This window comes from Hoplias malabaricus, chromosome 6 (assembly GCF_029633855.1).
Source record: "Hoplias malabaricus isolate fHopMal1 chromosome 6, fHopMal1.hap1, whole genome shotgun sequence".
NCBI classification, from domain to species: Eukaryota; Metazoa; Chordata; class Actinopteri; order Characiformes; family Erythrinidae; genus Hoplias; species Hoplias malabaricus.
The window spans coordinates 28,508,169-28,530,801 of NC_089805.1; the positions used below are offsets into that span (position 1 = coordinate 28,508,169).

At 39.9% G+C, this 22,633-nt stretch overlaps 1 protein-coding gene across 2 annotated transcripts in view; it reads right to left on the minus strand.

Annotated features, from left to right (window-relative positions):
* The window catches only part of tnrc18 (trinucleotide repeat containing 18), a 59,115-nt gene extending 36,753 nt beyond the window's left edge, over positions 1–22,362 (minus strand). Inside the window, exons 1-3 of one of the 2 annotated variants that reach the window (XM_066675822.1) lie at positions 22,119–22,362; positions 20,302–20,639; positions 3,167–3,325 (exon numbers count right to left, since the gene is read on the minus strand). In XM_066675822.1, coding sequence (XP_066531919.1) covers positions 3,167–3,325; positions 20,302–20,512 — 370 coding nt within the window. In that variant the 5' untranslated portion in view covers positions 20,513–20,639; positions 22,119–22,362. The remainder of the gene's footprint in view (positions 1–3,166; positions 3,326–20,301; positions 20,640–22,118) is intronic. The other variant, XM_066675821.1, reaches the window with a different exon arrangement.
* Between the last annotated feature and the right edge of the window lie 271 nt (positions 22,363–22,633).

The window sequence follows — 22,633 nt, forward strand, 5'->3', positions numbered from 1 at the left end:
AAAAGCTCTCTTTATATAGCCCATCTCAAGTGACATGATGGTGCTATGCTGTTGATGGCATTCCGACACCATTCCATGTGAGGACTGAAGATATCCTACCCTTAGCAACAGGGACAGGGTGGAAAACATTCTGTTTATTTCTGTGTTCTTCTACATACCCCCTTAGAGGCAGGAGAAGTGCAAGCAAGCAAGGCTCTTCCAATTTAGGGCACATCTAATCTCTGTTTCTCTCATGTGAGCGTAAGCAAATCTCAGCCTCGGCAATATCTGCAGGATAATTAGTTTTGGCTGCCCAAAGACCTTTCCTCTGGTTCTGCTTCCCTGCACCACAATGCACATATAAATCACTGATGCAAAGGAATGTCCAAACTGGTCAGTCAGCCAAAATAAACTACCTCTAAAGACAACATTAGCAGGAAAGGTCTGACTTATTAAAGGCTTTATTCCATAAAATGATCATGAAATGGAAAAAAAAAATCTAGATCTTTCCATGAAGCGCAAGAAAGATTTAAACAAGCTCATACACGTGAGATGTTTTACTAAGGACAGAAGGAGCTTATACATATTTAAAGTGGGCTACACAATATAAAATGTGTCTCAAAATTAAACTATCAATGTCTTTAACATTCAAAGGCATGAACATCATGCTCTGACTGACAATGATTTGAGGTTAGAAAAATGACATACCCCTGTGGAGTCTATGCTCATTTAACCATGTAGAGCAAGATGTAGTTTAGAAAGAAGTATGGGTTAGACACCTTTGCTTATTCCAGTACTCACATACTGGCCTGCAACTATTGTGGTTTAATTAGCCAAGTAATAATCCTATTCAAGTAAATAGGTTAAACCAATGCCAGATTGGTGCTAGCTGGCTGCAAAAATCATCATTGTTAGAGTGCATAATGAACATAGTTTCACTATAACGGACTGACACACTAAATTACTCCATTCAAAGATTCATATATCAACATTACTGTGGCACAGGTCTGTCATTACGCAACTAATGCTAAACACCAAATTGTGGAGGGCAGGTGTATTTCAGGACCTAGTGGGTATTTCAAAAAGTAGGATTTCAGTGAATTTGATGACATTGAGATGAGAGCTGAGAGCCACTTGTCATTAGACTGTCCTAATTTTTATTCATTTTATTCTAAATTTGCAAAATATCCCCTGGGTTTGGGACCACTGGTTTCAAAAACAAGAGAGGATATTTAATTAGCAGCACTGAGCTTCAAAAGATGTCATCTAAACAAATTATACTTTTAACAATGCTGTCAAAGTTCTCCCTCCCTCCCAACTTTATGATCACAACAATTCACACTTATTTTATAACAATATAACATTTAAAGGGGACCATTGGATTGCAGTCAGGGGCAGGAAGCAACAAGCATTGAAAAATCCATCAGCAGAGCGGGGAAAGGTCTTATTCTGTCCCAAAGTACTGTGTGTGGCAGCACTGGCAATCATGGAATCCCTATCAAGTCACAAACTTGTGGCAAACAGTACTGCAGTAGCCACACAATGCCACCCCCACACACAGTCCAAAGGTGAGCACCACACACTATCTACACATCTCACGGAGTCCAGTACAGATAAAGCCATTTGGCAAACATTAATTCTTTCGATTCTGTATTAATTGTATGATGACTCTAGGACCAAAGGTCGCATCAACCTCTGAACTGCAAGCAGAGGTAGACAAATTCCAGAGTTGCCACTTTAGATGCATATGAATGAGCATAAAGCGCTGGCTTCTAGCTCTCTGGGCTGCTGTGCATGAGATCTCAGCTTTATTGAAGACTACTTGCTTGGAGAGAGAGGGGGGAATCTCATTATCACGTACATAGAGATTGCTTATTTTAAAGTCAACCACTGCTTGAGGGGTTATCGCACAAAGAGCCCATACATATAGCAAGACCACTTTTACAGACTTCAATATTTCACAGTTCGCTACAATTCATGTTTATTAAGTGAACTTCAGAGATAAATCCAACAAGATCACGCCTGTTCTTCTGTGGATGTGCGTTATTGACATTGCTGTCAATGAGAGAGAGAGGAGTGGAGGGGGCCTGATTGTTTCACACTTCTTACATAAAAATAGCAGAATTCCACAGCTGCCACTTATACTTCCCTCCGTTAATAAGGGCCAGGTGTGCCTTTCAGAATAAACATGCGTGTTCAAATATTTTCACAGGCTGCCGTGACCAAGTATACTTCAATGTCAGCAATTCATCACATTTCTATGTGGGTAGAGCAGGCGTACTATGATCTGTGCCAAAGCTTCAGAGACGATGTGCACTTTTCTATGCACAGACCTGAAACATAAGCCCGAGGCTGCAAGGCCCTTCATTGAGCCTCGTTAATAATCCACCCACACCCAAGCTCGTGTCACATCCCTTTCATTTGTTTGGCGTACATGCGAACCATTTTGTATGCTCAAATCACAGCATGTTCAAAATGGTAGGGCAGGAGCTTCTATGGAATTTCGAAGAGTGACGTCAAGCCCAAATCTGATCCACAGAACATAGGCTTGCCACACGTTGAAAGCCAGCTTATTTATTTGATAACAAAATGGTGGCGTGTAAGGCAAGTCGGCCAAAAATCTGAAATGAATTTCCAGACTTTAAAAAGAGATTATTACCAAGAAAATAAGATAGTAGCTCACTTGCATTCATCATTATATTGTAGGAGATGTCCATCCCACATATATGCATATAAGTGATGTTGAAACGTCCAAAATAAAATTGACATTTGGTATTTCTACACCATTCGGAACTGCAAGACACAAAAATATAGCACACTTACTCTTAAAATAGAGGGTGAGGTCTGAATAAGCATGAGCAAAAATTCCACATGGCTAGGCTAATGCCTTAAGCAGGCACACTTGGTCTTGTCAATAGAGACCCAAAGTCCTATCCATCTTCAGTATTACATTCTTTATGCACACTGCCAATCTGGAGTCAATTCTTATTCATTTTAAACCCAACTACTGTCTGTCACACCCTACTTGGGGCTCTGGTCTTTGTCTCAGTCCAACGATCCACCCACACTTGTGATCGTTAAGCTCAGAATTTCTGAAGCAGCCTCATTTAAAAATTAGCCTTTAAAAAAAAGTGACAAGCTAGAATACTTTTCCATGTTCTTTTCACATAAGCCTGAGAGATGTTACCTTCATGAGGATGTGAAGCCCAGAGCTGGGCCATCTGCAGGCTGGCTGAACTGGGGCTTCTGAAGGTAGGGTCAGAGGGCAAAGGGCTGGGCCCTGCATGTGGATTGGACGAACTTACATAACCACCTAGGAAGCTGGAGGCACCTGGGAAGGCATCACCTGCAGGGGAGAAAAGCACAGAAATACAGGTATTTGTATTTTGAACTACTTTAGCAAGTGATATTTATCCTGTTAAAACTAATCAGAATAGCATACATGGATTTTTAAACAGTATTTTGCACAGCTTACAAAATCTCTCACCTGAAACAGACCACTGGGTTTAGATTTCTCACTGATGATATATTTTGCTTAACACTGGCAACCTCACCAAAAATTGCACCACTCAAATTTAACTTAATCAATTAACAATTAGAATACTGTTTGTGTTTAAAAGTACACTGCCATGCGTGCCATATTATTTCAAAATGCAGGTGTCAAGGATTGCCTTATAGCTGATACATATTTTTCCATATATTGGGTGATAAAATTCAGCAGAGAGGATTCAGTCACCTGAACAAAACAAAAATCAAACCTGGAACCACTCTGTTTAATACAATAAAAATAGCAATAGCTGATGTTTCCAAAAACATGTAAATACAGACTGCACTGTAAACATGAAACCATTTTCTAAATCTGTGCCCAATTTAATCATAAACATTTAAATCAAAGTTTTGTTTGATCCATTCAGAATTGGTTACAGTTATGAAGGGAACCATCTGAAGAGTTTAATGCCAAGCAACCTTACAGAAAGTCGATACACAACTCTCCTGCTTGTCTCCTGAAATATTTTAATTAAAGTCTTGCTTTACTTGGACCATTTGTTTCTGAGGATTTAAAAAAAAAAAAAAAAAAAAAAAAAAAACACAAATGGCTGTAATTACACAACTTTTGTAATTAGATACTTTTGCTTTCCATCATCACAAAGAAATGAGAGTCAGTTTCCTAAATTAATTAACCAAAAACTTTAGTCAACCATATTATATCCAACTACCCTAAAAGGCTTTGTTTGCATCTCAATAATAAAGAAAACGTTTTGGAAAAATCAGAGGAACTAATTTAAAGTGTGTATCAATATCAAAACAGCAGATCACAGAATGTTTCCTCTGGTAGATTAATCGTGGAAAAATAAGACTTGTGGGTGTTTTTTGTATCAAGTTGCAAAAGATTTGTAGCAAGATGCATTTGATTTAAATTTTCCATGCTTGACTTAGCAGTGTGCACACTGACACTGTTTTCAGAATATGCAATGACAATGCCTAAACAATATAGTGCCTAGCAGTAGTAGAGATGCTACATCAGACAAGATCCACTGGCTTTTCCTAGTTTTAACAATGATTAAGTATGCAGTTAATCCACATACAATTAATTTTATTTAACTCAACACTAAGTATCAATACACAAAATTAAAACATTTTAAAAGGATTGCTACAAAATCGGGCGGCAAGGTGGCGCAGCAGGTAGTGTCGCAGTCACACAGCTCCAGGGGCCTGGAGGTTGTGGGTTCGATTCCCGCTCCGGGTGACTGTCTGTGAGGAGTTGGTGTGTTCTCCCCGTGTCCGCGTGGGTTTCCTCCGGGTGCTCCGGTTTCCTCCCACAGTCCAAAAACACAGGTTGCAGGTGGATTGGCGACTTGAAAGTGTCCGTAGGTGTGAGTGAATGTGTGTGTGGCTGTGTTGCCCTGTGAAGAACTGGCGTCCCCTCCAGGGTGTATTCCCGCCTTGCGCCCGATGATTCCAGGTAGGCTCTGGACCCCCCGCGACCCTAAAATTGGATAAGCGGTTACAGATAATGGATGGACGGATGCTACAAAATCATAACTTTTGCCAGTACATTTTAGTATTGGTACAGCTCTAAAGGGACGGGCAGTATCAACGTTTTTCATACTGTCATACTTTCTCAAAATATTATCACAGTACATGGTATTACCATTGAGAGAGGGTGCTCTGTCTGGCTGTGTTGGGCCTTATCTGTGAGCACAAAGTCGAGTGAATTTAGTTAAACACAGCCCAACAGTGCACACCGACACACGATTAAAAACCTGTTTATAAGCAAATATCAGTTACTGGTGCTGGAGGAACAGAAAAGTTCGAAAAGAAGTGGAATAAGATGCTTCTACACTGTTTAGAAGCACAGCTGGCGCTAACAGAGACTTGGTTTGCACACCACAGCTGATTTTTCAGCAAACGGAGGCTCAAAATTTAAATTTACAGGATAAATAAATCTACCTGTGAGCACAAAGTTGAGTATTCTGTCTATTTTTATCTCTCTTTCAACCCAAACTCAGAGCTAAACCTCCAACTGCGGTGGGCTACTGGGCTTGTGTTTTTCTCCATCCGTTTTCAGACCGTGACATCATTGGTCATTGACTTCCCACTGCGCCCCCTCCCTGTGGCCCTCTTACATGAACATTTTAGACTCATTCTTAAAGACACAGAGCAAAAGTCTGACACCACACAAATGCCAGAAATACTGCCCTCATTTTGAGATACCGTCCACATTTTAAAATACCGAGGTATACGTTATCATAGTTATACCCCCCAATCCTACAGCTCTACAAGTTTTAGAATAAGCAATGAAAAAACAGCTAACCAAGCTACAAGTACAGTGTCATCTGAGATTATCACATTCCTCAGAGGACAAAAAGAGCTTGGGCAAAACAGAAATGATCACCCAGAGGAGGGTGAGGTTAGAGGCTTGTGGTTTCTTTTGAATTTCTGCAAGGCCACAAACCTCAAACCTGGTTCCACTGCAACAGCAGCCTCTTCATGTTCTTTCAAAGAGGAATGTTTACCAAGAGACACAAAGACCACAAGCTCAAATTGGCTTTTGCTTGTAAACAAATGTCATGAATAATTATTAGTCATCCTCAATGTTATGTTAACTGTCATGACAATAGCCACCAGATGTGCAGCTTCAAGAGTGAGAATGTCTAAATAAAATTGGGATTTCATTTGCCAGCATTGCAATTGGTGCAGGAGAGTATGCACTGCCACATTTTAATTCCCAGCACTTCCCCACCCTTCTCCCTTCGAAGGAATCCAGATAAAACGTCAACCACACCACGCTCATGCTTACTCCACAGAGATTTTGGGAAGTGTTTAAAATTAAGTGTGTGGTAAACACAAAAGTTGAGAGCATCTGAATCTAGCAGTGAAAATGGTTAAAAGCAGACTCTATCTTTAAAAACATTCTCAGCCCTTAAATAAATGAATTAACCTGCTAACTTCAGACACATAGCCAACAACACATGAAAAGCAAGCTCAGTCTTAATAGCTGCGTCACCCATTTGCTGTGATATAGTGTCTCTCTTTTCCAACAGAGGGTCTCAGAATGCCGTGAGAGGAGCCTTTACACTTATTACACAAACAGGAGATGGACAGGCGTACACACACGGTTGCCTCAGTCATTTTCCACAATGGGCCTGTTTCTTCCACCCCTCCCTCTTCACGCATGTGTAAACTGCCAATTAACATAAGAAGAGGAGGAGGGACAAACAGGCATCAACAACATGAGGCCTTTGTAGAAGGGGTTAGCATGTGATTAACCTGCTGAAGGAGAGGGTCCTGCTCAACTGAGAAACTTCTGGGACCAGTGAAGGCAGAGGGTTTAGCTGCAAGCAGATGTGAAACTTTTTGATTGCATCTAAACATAAACCGCAGGGTAGATTATGCCCCCTGCTATGGTCAAGGTGTGAATAAGAGGGAGACTTAGGGAAAACCACAAGAAATCCAATGATGAACACATGAGACATATTAGGCAGAAAGGTAAACAGGTAAGTAGGAGTTAAGGAAAGAGTAAGTAAATATGTGAACTTAGGGGCTGCTTATCAATCTTACAAAAGAGAGAATACGGTGCTTGTGCTCACCACTAGCAGGAAGCATTCACATGCACATCTAAGCCTAGGTCTAGATAAGCCAAGTGATTTGACAAAAAAGTAGTGATGAATTTCAGACAAGCCTTTCTTTTGAGCGGTCTGTTACCCCTGCCCCCCTGTATAAATCTGGGCAGCATTTCCTCACAAGTGGGGATCCCACTCCAGGACAGCACAGCCATATGCTTCAACTTATCTTTAACTGAGCTCCATATAGCAAGTAAGCATAAGCATGTGAGTGGCTCTCGATCTGTAAAAACAAAAATTACCAAGGACAGCTAACAGATGACAACTCCATGTTTCTCTAAACTTCAGCTTGCTCTACTCAGATTCAGAACCAATCCCAGTGCACCTATTGAGGGTCTCCACACACCCTCAAGCCAGTTTTAAAGGGCTTTATTTTGAACACTAACCTAAAAAGGCACCCATGGTAATGTCTGCTCTCCTGCCTGAGCTTCGAGTGGCCACCCCTGTCAAATAAATAAAACAAAACCCCAAAGCTGACAATCTTCCTGTAAACAGCTTCTCTGCAAACTCGCACACATTTACAGTCGCTCCCCACTGTTCACTGGGATCATTTACCTGCTCCTACTTCCAGACAGGCCTCGCAGGGAATCTACAAAGTCATTTGTTTCATATTACTGCTAAAATATTCATACCCCATCAGCAAGTGGTTCCTGTTGCCTCAAAACCTGCATGCTTTCGGCCTTTTCCAATCAGCCTGCTTTGCGCCAGACATGGCTGTTGTCTTGCGTGCATGAGAAAAAGCAAGGAGTTCAGCAGGTCAGGAGCAGTTCAGCTTCCTAAACACGAGCACTTTTCAGAGGGCTGAGCATTTTTCTCTCCTCCAGCTACGAGGGCACTGTCAGAGACAGATTGAATAGGGCCCAGGAATTTCCTAATTGCTCACGTTGCTCAACTCGACTGCAACCCACAGTCCTTGCGGTAAGCTTTCGCAATCCAACCATACACATACACACACACACACACACACACCCTGTAATTAAAGCCAGACCCTTAAAGACAATTTCAAAAGAACTGTTGTAAATTAGAGAATAGAGGGACACTAATTAGAATTCAAGACCTTAAACCAAGACACAGTACTAAAAAAAAAAAAAAAAAAAAAAAAAAAAAAAAAAAAAAAAAAAAAAAAAAAAAAGACCATTAAAATGCTCAGACACACACTTAGCTGATCCTACAAAGCTCAGCACCTGTTCTAAAAACAGGGGCAACAAAACAGTGGCCAGAATTATGGACATTATAATACAGCACAAAAGCAAAACTCTGAACAACATATCAATTCATACATAGAATTATAACTGCATTTATACTTAATTTTGATTAGTTAAATAACCAGCAAGAAAAGCAAAAAAAAAAATCTAACAAGAACTTTATACACTATGCCAGCAGCATATGCTGTTGAGGTGATAGTTAAGCTTGAGTTCATAATAAGGATTTTAGCTGACCTCCCAGAGAATAACACAACCTTCCAGTGAATGCCTTCTTTATGATTCAAAAAAACAAAAAGTGGAACATTCAGAGCAACAAGATTAAGAGAGCAGTTCCTGGGGAAACTGCCAATCCAGTGCAATGGCTGCAAAACTTTGATGCTGACACCACATGTCAGACACAGACTTGGAAAAGCAGAAGTACACTCTTTAGACACAGGATCTATGATCATGCAAAATAGGGTGCTTCCAGTTTTAATGCTGCAGGAGCAGAAAATGCCCTATTCAAGGTGGTTTTTAAGTTCTCTCTCCCTCTGAGATGTACAACTTAAGCTGAAAAAAAATCTGAAGGAGGAGGAGCAACTGTTAACATTTTGAGGAGTAATATTAAATTGTCATTAAATATCAATAGGGAAATCCCTGATCCAGCTGATTTTAGAGCTGTGCCATATTGTATCTTTTGCAATAATCTTTAAAATGATAAATAAATATATAAAATTAGTTTGATAATCTTGATATTCTGACTAACGTAATAATGTCACAAATTATTTTTACAAGTAATTTAAGCACAGTAAAGTATAGTGGAAAAAAAGGGAGCGACTTCAGTCGTGTGGAGGTGGTTTGGTTACAAAATATACAATAAACAATGTCATTATGTAAGAAATGAAAGAAGCCTATAACAACAGAAGGGGAAACAATCTGTTTCATCTCCTTGAGCAGAAGCACATGGTTGAGGAGGAGGAAAATCAAAAATGCCATTAGAAAATTTCAACAGCCAATGGGCTCTAACATAAGCAGATAGACTACACAGAAACAAAATAGGTTCTGTGTTGAGTCAGTTTTATGATTTACTGTAAAGCTTTATGGTTACTTTTTGTATAATTGTTTAAGTTTGCTGTTTAAATGAACACACAATTGATTGCCCTTTGATTGTATGGTAGATTTATAAGCTACAGTATTTCTAGTAATGCATGATACATGGACAACCGATATGTTATTTGCCGATATGTGGATTTTTTTTTTTGTTTGTTTTTGGTCCAATTGGCATTTTAGCTGATATTACAACCGATAACTTGGCGCCTTTTTGTGCTTTTGGATATGCACTGATGCCTGTAAATTGTCTGCAGTGTGCACATTTTTCAGTTTCTGCAGAGAACAGTCTCTGGGATTAAATTTCTCCGTGGTGAAAACTAATTTAAAATATGAACGACACTCAGCACACGTACACACACACACACAGTTTAACGACAGAAAGATACTCTCAAACATCTGTGCAGGAGTCCTTATTATATAACACACATGAAAATAGACAAATTCAGATGTTGAATGACTATTACTGAAACACAAATATAAATGATTACAAACACTGTCACCCTCACTCGCTAAGAACTGCTTTACGCTGCTCTCTCCCTCGCTCTCCAAAACAAACCCGGTGCTGCATTAATTAGCGCCCCCTAGAAACCAGTCATTCAGAACCAGCAGTAAATTTTGATAAAATATAAAATGAACTACACGTGATAAACTTAAAGAATAAAATCACAGAAATGTACAAACACTGAAAAAAGTCCTATGACAAGAAGAATGTTTTGCTTTAATCCAATATGAATTTGCTTTAATTACAAAAAGATAAAATAATCTATTATCGGTGCTAATTATCGGTTATCATATCAGCCCAGAACATTCTGAACTGGTGCATCCCTAATTATTTATTTTATACAAAAATAAAAATCTTGAAATTAATAAAACTATTTTGTGTTTTGTCATATCGCCAAAAATATTGTTACCGCCAAAATACCCTGAAATATCATGATAATATTTTAGGGTCATATTGCCCACCCCTACTGATTTTACTCAAATCTCACAATATTTGCCCCAAATTGCTTAACTAATGACATTATTCAGGCAAGGACACTTTGTCGATCCAATATGTGCAAATAGTGTAGATTTGAAACAAAAAAAAAATAATAAAAAATAAATAAATAAAACACAAACATTTTGCAGAAGCATCTGCTCACACAATTTTACACTGAACTATTTTTCAAATTCCCAGGTGAAAGAACAGGAGAATTTCTATACCATTTATAGTATAAAATATAGTTTCTAGAAAATTATATATGGATTTTAGAAGAACATGATATGCGGAAAAGGGGATTTCAGACACTTTCCTCTGAGAGGTAATGACATAAACCACTACAGCATTTTCCATTCAAATGTAAATAGGTGATTCAAATATGACTAAGCAGTTAGATCGGACTAAAACTTTACATGATAAGTCCCATTGTACCCATATCTGACCATGTGAAATTTGGTGGGCTTGAAGAATTGAAAAATAATTATAATGAAGAAGTTTGAAAGTTTGGTCAAAAGTTTACAGATGTGTCTGTAATTGTAAATGTAGTAGTGATCCCTAAATTCAGGTGGAATAATATAAATAAATCTTAATAGTGTGTTTCTCAGAGCTAAATCTAAAGATTTTATTAGACAAGACATGCCAGAAATAACCGAAACTTGCCAAGCGTTAATCAGGAACACTTCACAGAATGTCAGCCTCTCAAATTAGTGAAGTTTCAGCCTTCTTCATTTTCTCTTGAAAAAGGTCTTTTTTCAAAGACCTGGCTTGAAGGCCAGCTATTTTTGAAACCATTAAACTGCAGGGAGCACATTTCGGTATCTTTGCGTTTACTAGTGTTACCACCCACTGGAAAACAAGGCATTTGGGATTCTTTCCCATCTATGTGCAGCACACCCGCAAGGAGACGAAAGCATGCCAAAATGTACTCGTTCTAACACGTCGACCTGGATGTCATACAATCAGCCAAATTCCTACACCTCTCCAGCACTGCAGGGCTCAAACAGAAAACATTTGTTCAGTTCCACTAACAAAACGGGAGTGACAAAATAATTGCAGCATATAGTGGCAGATCCTACACAGTAAGCTTTGCCTAATAGATGAGGGAGCTTCTAAAGCTGTATGTCGAAGACATCACTGCATTTTCTCTCCACCAAGCCTACAACTGGGTCAAACAATGTCTCTCATTTGGATCTGGCCTCAAATCAGTCACAGATAACACCCCCCATACACACCACCACCACTCCCCTCTGTATACATTAGTTAATGTTTAGTTTCAGCAGCAGAGTTTGCCCTTTGCATTGGTCCAGAACAACATTTAAACAACCAGCCACAAGAGTACAAGTGAAATTCAAAAGGAAAAAGTGTAATTGTTTTGTTGTTTATATAAATACTGTTCTTCAGTCAAATGAGGCTTTTTGCTGTGTGTTAACAGAAGGAATACTCTATATAGCGAAAGCCTCACACTTAAAACCTGATGGCTACAGAGGAGAGAGAAATATGAGCTAGCTGCAGACAGGTCACACACATTAGTTCATCTGATCATGTGTCCACAGCCTGAGCACTGCCTCCTTGTGTAGCCATTCAAATGATGCATGTGTTCACAGGCTCTTGTGGCCTTGCTGCTGTGTTAATGTGGTCCTATGTTTTACAGGATGCAAGACCACGGCTCAATAATATCTGTAACCCACTTGCTGCAGTGGGGGCGGCACTGAATTTTTAAGCACAGGATTGCGATTACGTGACAAAACTAAATGGCATGCATTGAGCGAGCACACACAGACAGGTTTACACTGTGCATCGCCTGGCTCTGTAAATCCATTGCCAGCAGCATAGTACAGTGCCCTTCTAACACTAATATCTGTGTCGAAGAAAAGCTTCTCACCACCTTTTGATTCCCAACATAAGACCTGTGCGTAGATTAGCAGTGCTCTGGAAGAAAAGGCTCAGTGCTCTCACAGTCCTCAACTTTCAAGACAGGCAGGCCCACCTGACCCTCCCATCTATGAAAAGATTGTCATATGATGACAGATGCACATCAGGCTTACAAATAGGCTTAAAAGTAATTAATCACACCATTCCTAGCTGTTAACAAAAAACATGGACAACTCACCTGCAGAAGTTATTCAAGTGAGTTTAGGAAAAAAGGAACTGAATCCTGGTGAAATAAGAGCTAGGTAAAATAACTAAATTAAAAAGGTTCTTCCCATAAAAATCTCAGGGAAGGTATATATCATAACATGGCAGTTGAAAACTCAATTTCAGGGCTGTGTCTCTACTACCCACGAGTCAGAAAACAATTATGTTCAATCCCATTTTTAAAGCATGCTTAGACATGACGTGTCTAATTATGACATAAAAAAATATAGAATCACACATTTACTTAATAAGCAGAGGTTTAACAGATTGTTAAATAATAACAACTGACTTATTCAATAATATCTACCTAATAGCACCACAGCAGGCAAAACAGGTGTTTGGAATAAAAGCACTTGTTAATTCAAAACTAAACATTATGTAGTGCAGAAACATTCATTCTTTCAGTTCAATAGCTAATCCTAAAGCTCACCACCTTTTCAAATGCCTGAGAAAACATAATTTAACTAAACATGTCAAAAGCTATTCAGAGAGTGAAACCTCTGGTGACATGCATCTTAATGGGTGAACAATGTTTTTATTTACCCAAATTAAGAGGTCTTTACTGAAGAGCTTTTTCTGTCCTGTTTATTTACCTGACAGACTAAAGATTATACTGATTTAAGAAAAAAAAATAAAATGACCTCACATCTTAAAAATATTTCATTAAATATCCAGGTAATATGGTTTGAGTGTATAACTGACAAGGGGCTAGTTACTAAGAATTTTGCCACAAGCGTGCAAACTGCAAGTCACTGAAATGCAAGATACGACACTAAGCCAAAGGGCTGGTTTTCATTTCACATCCTTTGTTAGCTTTTCAGAGGCATGGTTTAATCCCTGTCATGCCGGCCAGGTCAGTGCTCCTGTGTGGCCCTACCCCAAAGACAGACAATGATCCATTCTATAGACTACCAAAGTTGCTGTACATTGAGACACATCTGCTCATCCTCCAACAATGCATAGGAAAAATGCAGATTAGTATTCAACAGCACAAGTAGTACTCCATCATATCAGTACTAAAGGAGAGGAAAAAAATAAATAAGACAAAATGGAAACCCTGCATGTGTGCACATCAGTGAAGTCCCCATTGTCATTACACATTAGGTCAAGATTAAACAAATGTTATTGTTCAGAACAAAACAGAGCAAGACAACAGCATGGGAAAGCCCAAATGTGACTTCCTACTAAAAGTACTGAAAAAAACTCCACCCAATATATAAAGAAGGAACAAGTGTCTCAGACTAGAACATGGCTGTTTCTCTATTTCAGAACAAGGCTCTGAATTAAAAAGCAAAGACTCTGTGTAGCTTTTCTAGGCTACAGAGAAACCTGATCTCATCAGCTTCCAATCATTTACCATCAAATTACATTTTAAAAGGCTTTTTCTACAGTCATCTCTGGCAGATGTTAAATGAGGAATTTGTCAAGGCAAGGTATTCAAACATCCTCTACCACCACTTTCAGCATGCAATAGATAATTTTCTGGGGAATTTAACATTATTTCATGGAGTTTCCATTGCAGGCCACTGTAGTTCAAAAAGCTTTAACAGAGAAATAAAAAACATTCAGCTTAGACACAGAGCCTTCAGAAAATTATAAAGACAAACATGATAAAAACGCTTTCTTCCTCTCACTGCTTACCTACTAATTATCCAAACACATGTAAAATATAAAAAATAAAGGGCTGCAAATGCCCTCTAGGAAAACACCATCTCCTTTCATAAAAACTCACGGGAGCATGCCAAACAGCACAGGCATTCCATTTCAAAAGCGCAGAGTACGCACCCCATGACGGATGATCGAATGGGGTCTGTGCACTGGGACACTAAACACTTTATGTTTAATTCAGAGGAAAGTCAAGGCTGCAGGAGGCACACATGCGCGTGCACATACGCACCCTCCCCCTCACCAATCTGGAAGGGGATGGAAGGTCCACATGAGTACCCCCACATTTCACTGCTCACCCTTTCAATGCTGCTCCCTGCCTGTCACAGAGGATCACGGTGAGGGACTCGTCTCACAGAGGCTTCAATAGCACTATTCTGGCCCATGCTGGGGGCAGACCACAGCGAAAGCCCCACTCTCTCACACTAGAACTGTACAGGGCTAAGGATCGGCACAGATTAATTCAGTTCTCAGTGTGACATGCTGCTAAATAAGCAGCAACATAATCACTGGTTTAGCATCTTTGCAATACACTTTACAGGAATGCACCTATAACCTTGAAACCAGAGAGCAGAGTCGAAGGCGGAAATGATAACACCTGGACTGCGTAGGCTATTTTTACAAGCAATTTTCCCCCTACACCCTTCAGGGCATAATTCTGGTTTTGTGCTTTTTCCTCAAGAGTTAAACAGGATTAGCCAATGCAGCCATTTTCAGAGCAATCATCAAAAGACAGCGTAATAAATGGCAAATTGAAAGGGAAAAGGCGTCCAGGAGAGCACAGAGGATTGAAGCCTTCATGTGTGCTCTAAGCAGAGCTCCACTCTGAGCGCTCGGGTGCTTTCAATCGAATGTAACAAGAGGCTGAGGAAAAGCTGTAGCGAGAGATCAACGCCAACACATATTCAGGGGAAGTGGAGCCTTGATCTGGGCAGCCTGCAAGCCTGCCAATCCGCTCAGTGCCCTTGGGCAAGCTTGTCTCTTGTGTCGGTGGAGGTTACACAACAAATCATGAACATGTCATAGCCATGCCCCCCCCAGTAAAAAAAAACAAATCAAAACAAAAAAGGAATAAATACTTTGTACAAATATGGAATATAGCCATGGCTATACTGGTTAGCGAGGGGGGGGGGTGGATGAAAGTAAACCGAGATTAGGAAAGATAGAACGAAAATCGATAAGAGAATGGAAAAGAAGGAGGTGAGGTGTCAGCAGTCAGCACTATCTGCAGGCCAAACACCAGGCTCCTCAAATTCAAACCAGGCCCTGAAACACCAGCAGGGCTGGAACTGCAGGATCCTCTGATGCACCATATGAAAACTGATCAATCGCACACTCCCAAAGGCACTCCACTTCAAACGCATATCAAGTCAAGATTTACATTCCCCCAACCCCCCGTCCTCTAGTTATTTAGGCTTTCATGGAACCCTGTTAAACGAGTGTGCTTTGGTGCTGAAATATGTTCTCATTTCATGCTGTGCACGATAAATGCATTAAACAAACATTAACTTTAGCCATTAGCACGGCTCTATCTGTCTGTGCAATCATTAAAAGCATGCCAGGGATCTCAAAAGATGGCAAAAATGAGTTTCATCTGAAGCAAAGGAGGGGAAAAAAAAAACCACACAACTAGAAAAACTTGGCCAAGATATTTTATTAAATCATTCTCTTTAGAGAAAAAAAATAGAAACTGACATGTAACAAGAAAATACACTGTCCTTAGCACCCTGACCTACCTCAAATTACAATTGATCAATGGACTAGAACTGTATTCTATTTATTTGAATATTAAAGAATAAGACACTATGTTGGCATCATAAATCACATCTTATTCCCACTAATGTATTAGGAGCCCAGTGTTTACTGTGAACAGTGCTTATATTACAAAAATAGCACTGTATTAGCTTGTCAGGTAACCACAGGTTATGGACAAATACAATTTTCCACAAACCTCTGTGAGTGATTCTTTTATAGAAATACTTGAAATATTTCAACCATGACAAACCCATATTTCTATTTAGATAGTCCATCAATAAACAAAACAACCTTTGAAAAACAACCACTTCTTCATGGCAGTAATTTTTAAAGTCCTGCCAAATTCCTGAGAAAAATAAGATGCTGGGTGTACATATGGCCATTGTCCATGTCAAACAAAACGAAAAACGGCACGAGTTCTTGAAACAAGCAGATGACAATACAAGCAGGCAAATTCAGGCAACTGACAAATAGGAATATGCAAGATACATATACAAAGAAGTACAACTATGTGGCTTGTAGCCAATTTTTAGGAAGAGCAGAGAGTCTGGTTCAGGTATACTGGTCATATGGTCAGAGAAAAAACTGTTTGGGAGCTGGCATGTGTGCCATGATTTTTATGAGCTTTGAGGAATGACCGGCAACAGCTTGAGGCTCATCTTCACAGACTTTTTCTGAACTTCATTGCAATTCAATGAAAAACATTCATCTGATGCAGTGGATTCCTGTCTGAAGAGTGGTAAAAAAAATATATCTGGCCTATTGCCTTAAGTATTAGCTGATTTAAGCTTTAAAGGTTACAGCCATATTTCCAATGGGAAGGGCTTATTCAAAAAGATAAAGTAACAGAATATGTAGAAGTACTTCTGAATCTATTAGACATTAATATAGACTGATATTCATGTATATTCAGTGAAGTCAATGTGAGTTTATTTTATGTTTTACTTCATATAAGTATTGAGGCATGGGGCTTTGCTCACATGCCCCTTCAGTCTTTTAGCATGTGACCCAACTTGGTTGAGGTCCAGACCAGCATAACGTTTCTCCGCCTGACACAGAGAGCAGGGTTCAAAGGGAGGCTTCTTTTACTTCTACTCTAAATTCCTATTTCCAAAACACCACACAAATTCATTCCAGAAAAGACATTTCCCACAATTCTGCTCTGTAAAAGAACTTATCCAATAACCTCTACTTAACCCATATGTTCATCAAGATGTTTTATTTTATTAAAAAAAAAAAAAAAAAAAAAAAAAAGAAACAGATTTGTGCTTGCCAAGATGCCATTGAAATTATGCATTTAATATAAATAACGGAGTCTGGTTCAAGACTAACAGAATGACAGGCCAAATCTGGTTTTCTTTTTGATGACTGAAATTTGGCTGTTGTGGAGTCATTAGTGGAGGACATGGAATGTTCATGCACTTCTCAGGAAACTGAGTCAGTCTACAAACATAATGCATTTTCAGCTCCTTGGCTCTGTAGATTAATCCCATTTCATTAAAAATAAAGTTAATTTATGACAAAATGAAACATGAAGCCCATCAGAATGGAGAATGCGTTATGATCATTTCTGAAGTGCTGTCTAGTATAGTTCTGTCTTACACTGAGCAGTTTTAAGGGGAAATAAATTATCTCCTAGGCTGCTACCGCTAGTGATCCTATACATGATATACCACTCTTGGACAAATAAAGAACAGAATTTTAGTGTTTATTTCAGTAAACCCAAAATAACAAAACTTGCACTTAACACTGGGCCAGCATGTCAGAGCAAACTGAATGTTTTCAACTGCACACACCCACCATGTCAAGCACACAAGCAGATTTCAGGCACAAAAGATCACCCGTTTGATTTCCTCCCTCTCCCTCAAACAGTAATGCAGAAGATTATTTATCTATTGCCTGTTGTAATCATGGAAATTCATCAAAGCCCTGCAATAAACAAACCAACCTGCTAAGTTATTATCTTAAAAAGAAAAGGAGCAGGCCAAATTCACAGATGTGTGTTTCTTACCAGTGTTTTATCATTACTAACACAAATCAATATTATTGATCATATATCTTAAGGCAGTTAATGATAGTATTTTGCCAACACTATGTTTAGTTAATTAATGTCTACTAAGTACAAATGTGACCTCAGTTTACGACAGGTAATTTTGTGGTTGAAATATGAGAGAGCTCATGGGGACAAAGTTTCTTTCCATTAATAAAGAAATGGTGAGAAAAGAATCAGACGTTTAAAACATTCAACAAAGCCACAGGGGAAGGTAAAGGACAGATGAATCAACTTCAAAATCTAAAAGTGAGCTCATTCTGAACAGAGGTTAATTCAATAATAAAGTCCAGCTCCCTGGTTATTAGGACGCTATGTGGACATCACATGTGCACAGAGTAACTGCAAAAGTAGTTTATTTGTTGTCACTATTCAGAACACTGACGACTTTGGGGGAAGACGAAATCCCACACAGACTCCTTGCCTTAAAAGGGACCAAACAGATCTTGGAATTTTGCAGAGTTTCAGATTACATCAAGACATAATATTTATTATAATATCAGTGATGGTGTTAAATGTTTCAGCATCCAATTTCTTTTCCCCCCAAATAATTTTTTTCAGTAGGTTACATGATGTTTTTATTCAGTCAAATTCCAAGATATAACCCATTTACTGGTGAAATTTCAAGAGTCGCTTTGTATAAATGAACACACTTTATGCAGGCTCCAGATTAAATCTTAACCTATGATACAGTATCTGTAACAAGATGATGCCTTAAATATTTGGTTTGTTCTTTTTTTGTTGTATGTTTAAAATTACAATTGTAAAAATATATTTGTGCATTTTTCTGTTAAGTTACAGCTGCAGATACACCGTTCTAACTCAGTAAATAATAACCAGATTCAGAATGAATGTTTGTTTTCATCACTGCCACTACAGATAGGCATTAAACTATGACCTGAATACATCCACTGAACATTCTCTAGAAAATATACTGTGTTCAATCCATGCCAGTGTACCTCACCATTCTCACTCATCAGATACTGCAAGTTCAGAAGCCCACACCCATTATTTTAAGTTTGTGGATTTTTTTCTTTTTCCCTTCAAAACATTTGCCTCCCTACTGCAGTCTGAATATTTTTATCTATGTTTAAGTGTAATTTGCATGGATATAACTAGGCAGTTATGTTGCCACAATGAAAAAAATACGCAATTTCTCTGCCTTGAAACTGCCACTTCACCTCGAAATGACAATTACCAAAAAAGGTGACAGACCTTTTATGGCACTAGATCAGCAGGGGTTATGTAAATGTGACAAACAGAACAAAATATTTCAGCAGTTAATGGCCCCATCACCAACACCATGGACATTCATTTCAACTCCTTAAATCCATTATCCATAGAACTAGCATGATTTACAGCACACATGATTTCAAAATCCAGCTCAAACTAAAATTTGCAGGAGACAATTTTCCCCAGATATGCCACATGCCTTCACTAATGAGATCAACACCAAAATTCATACAAAAGTGCTTCTAAAACATTCTGGCCGAATATAGCTGGATGCTGTTCTCAGTAAAAGTAGGCGAGAGAGAGAGAGAGAGAGAGAGAGGAGTGTGGAGGCAGTAATTACAGTGCCTGTCCCAGCTTTGAGGGGAAGAGAGGACAAATGGAAACAATTTCAGTTTGAGCTCAAATTCAACACTGATCTTCCACAGACAACTGAAAATCAAAGACCAAGGCTACATTTAGCCACATCAGTAGAATCAAACATGAGTTTCCCACCACAGTTTTACATCAAGTAACTCCGTCAGCACCCATTTGCTCGATGTGTGCGTTCCCTCTGTCCAGGCTTCTTCTAATGAGAGAGAGGGAGAGAGCACGGGCAACAGCGTACGGCTCTTTCTGTTATTGCTCTAAAACGGTCATTGCGTGTATGCATCTGTCGCCATTGCTTTAGACGCATTAAAAAACAGTCTGTAGTAACTGTGACTATTGGCTTTATTATGAACTGGTTCCACGGTACACACACAACAGGAATCACAGAATGTACAGATTGAAAAGGCGTTTGCTTAATTTCTGCCAGTAAACATCTCTTGCGCGGTGATTAGCCAGACGGAGCACATTCGCATGAGTAATAAGTGGCGCAAAGCTTGACCCCCTACATAAAAACTGCAGCAGTACAGACCGTCTTACGTATTTAATAAATACAACTGGACTCGCAGAGCTCAGAGGCAGCGGCAGCCGCCCCAACACACAGCATCCAGCCTTAGCTTCTCGACCCCCAGCGTAAGTTTCGCTCAGAAATCCTCGCTAATCAAGCGCTTTTCTGTTTATCCGAGCCCTGTGCTCTTTATGGGGAAAGAAAGCGCTACTTACTGTGGTGAGACTGTAGGTTAATGGCAGGTGAGAGAAATTTGGCGGAGTGAAGAGGTGGCGGGTGTCCCGCGCTCATGTGTCCGGGGGAAGGCGGCACTCTGCCGGGCACAGAGGCGGCGCTGAGCCGGTGATTCTCCATCGCCAGACCGGAGAGGAGCGGCGGAGGGACGTGCACAGACCGCGGGGGGCCAAAATCACGGCCATCCATCATCCAGAAAGGACAAACTTGATGATGAAAAAAAGGAGACTGCTCGTTTGGGTATTCCGAATGAGCCTGATGTAGGCTATAATATCCCTAGATTAGGCAATTCAGGGTCCTTATCCGGCATGGTGCCGACCTACGAAAACAAACAAACAAAAAAACAAGGCTAAGGATAAAACATGAAAGAATTACATCTGAGTCGACTGAGAAACACGGCAGATACAAATATCACCGGCGCTTCGTAACAGGGGCGTAATGACGCAGTTTGAATCTAACACACGGGGATTGAAAAGTAAACCTCCCAAGTTCGGTCGGCGCTTGGAAATGGCCTCCTGCGATGAAAATGTGGGACGCGAAAGCCCTGCTAAGTCTAAACTTTGTACAGGAACCTCTTGGATAAACGAATCGCTCGCTATTCATGTGTTCGGCCGCTGTCGCTGTGCAGGGAAAGCCAGGGATGGCTCGCTCTCGCAGGCGTTTCTTAGTGGGATTTTCATCTTTCCATTTCACAGAGACCACGGCTCAGAGCAATACAACATAATCGCTGCTTTATTCCGATGTTAATTTGGGCGATTACCACGAGAAAAATCAATTGATCGTCAGCTCAAATCCAAGCATATTTTAAAAAGTAAATAAATAAATAAAAATATTATGCGTGTCATAACTAAGATCCGAAATGAGAGATTTTACTCTTTTACTAAGTTAGATTTATATTAACATATTTTAATAGTATCTTAAAAGGCTAAATAAAAAGAAAACGGCTTGCTTCCTTGAAAAAAAAAAATTTAAAAAAAAAAAAAATTTTAAATTTACAAAAAAGGAAACACAGGCTACGCGCTCACTTTCGGTTCTGACCAGAAGATCTAGTCCTGAAGGGCACGGTATAGTCCTCCTCAGTTTTGTAAACCCGTTTGGGAAAGCAGCGATTCGGTCAAGCGTTGTATCTGCAGCTTGTCCCAAGAGTGGTTGCAGCCCGAGGGCTGTAAACGGACCCATAGCCGCTCCAGTCTGCCTCCGAGCACCGCGGTAATTAGAGTCCGGACTTGTCCACTCGCCGATCTGCTATATTTATGATTTATAAAAATGTGGATTAAGACAGCACCTTTAAACTCTGGCTAGTTTAGCAAAACAAGCTATAGTTTTAATCGCGGAGACCTACGCTGCCAGTTCAGGAAATTTAACGCCAAGTACCGCGAATTTGTAAAATAGAAAGTTTAATCGAGAGCAGGATCCAACCATACGCCTGGGTCGCACACCCGCGAACATGGTAAAAGTTACAGAGGGGTGATTTTAGCCACGCTTCACGGCAAACAGCACAGCTCCCTCGACGGCCACGTTTCAAACTTTCAGCCTACGTGCTTCCATTTTCAATAACGAAACTTTTTTTCGCGGAAAAACATAGGCTTCTGGAGCCCATTCATTTTCGTGAAGTTGTCCGAGGACGCATTTACATTCACTTTTATGCGTAGTCGCTTTAACGAAACCGTTCCCCGCCTTTTCCACAACAAGAAGCAGAAGAACTAGCCTACAAACAGCTTTCTTAATAAATGCCTCTGGTTTGCTCCATAAAAAACCCAAACTACGCTCTCGAGGACCAGCGACGACGACATCTTACTTGAATGGCGCTTCAGTTAACAGAATCCCGTTCCTTCCCCAAATCCGGACGCAGGGCGGAATATTTCTTACACTCCATTTACAGACCATCCGCAGTAGCGCAGAGGGACTGCTTAGACAGGGGAAGGCCTTGCGCACGATCCACTGTAGCTCTCAGTAAACTCTTCTGCAATGAAACAAGCATTGTTTAACACGCTCCGCCTCTTCTGAGCCCCAACCTGACAAACTCGCAGCGAGCGGCGCCATTGGTCCCCCGGTCTGTCAATCATTTCCATGTAAACACTTTGGCCCTTCGCCAGCTCTATAAAACCAATTATGGACCAAGGAGGCCGAGCTGTTTCAAGCCCCCCCTTCCTTCAAGACCTGAATGATCAAAACAAGCAGAGAATTTGTGGAGGGCAGTTTCAAGGCCACTCAAGCTCTCCTGATTAAAATAGACGGATACAGTCTTGATTGTACCACAATGAACACAGATTTATGAGACTACGAGTCCAGCCTTCATTTTATTTCTCGAAG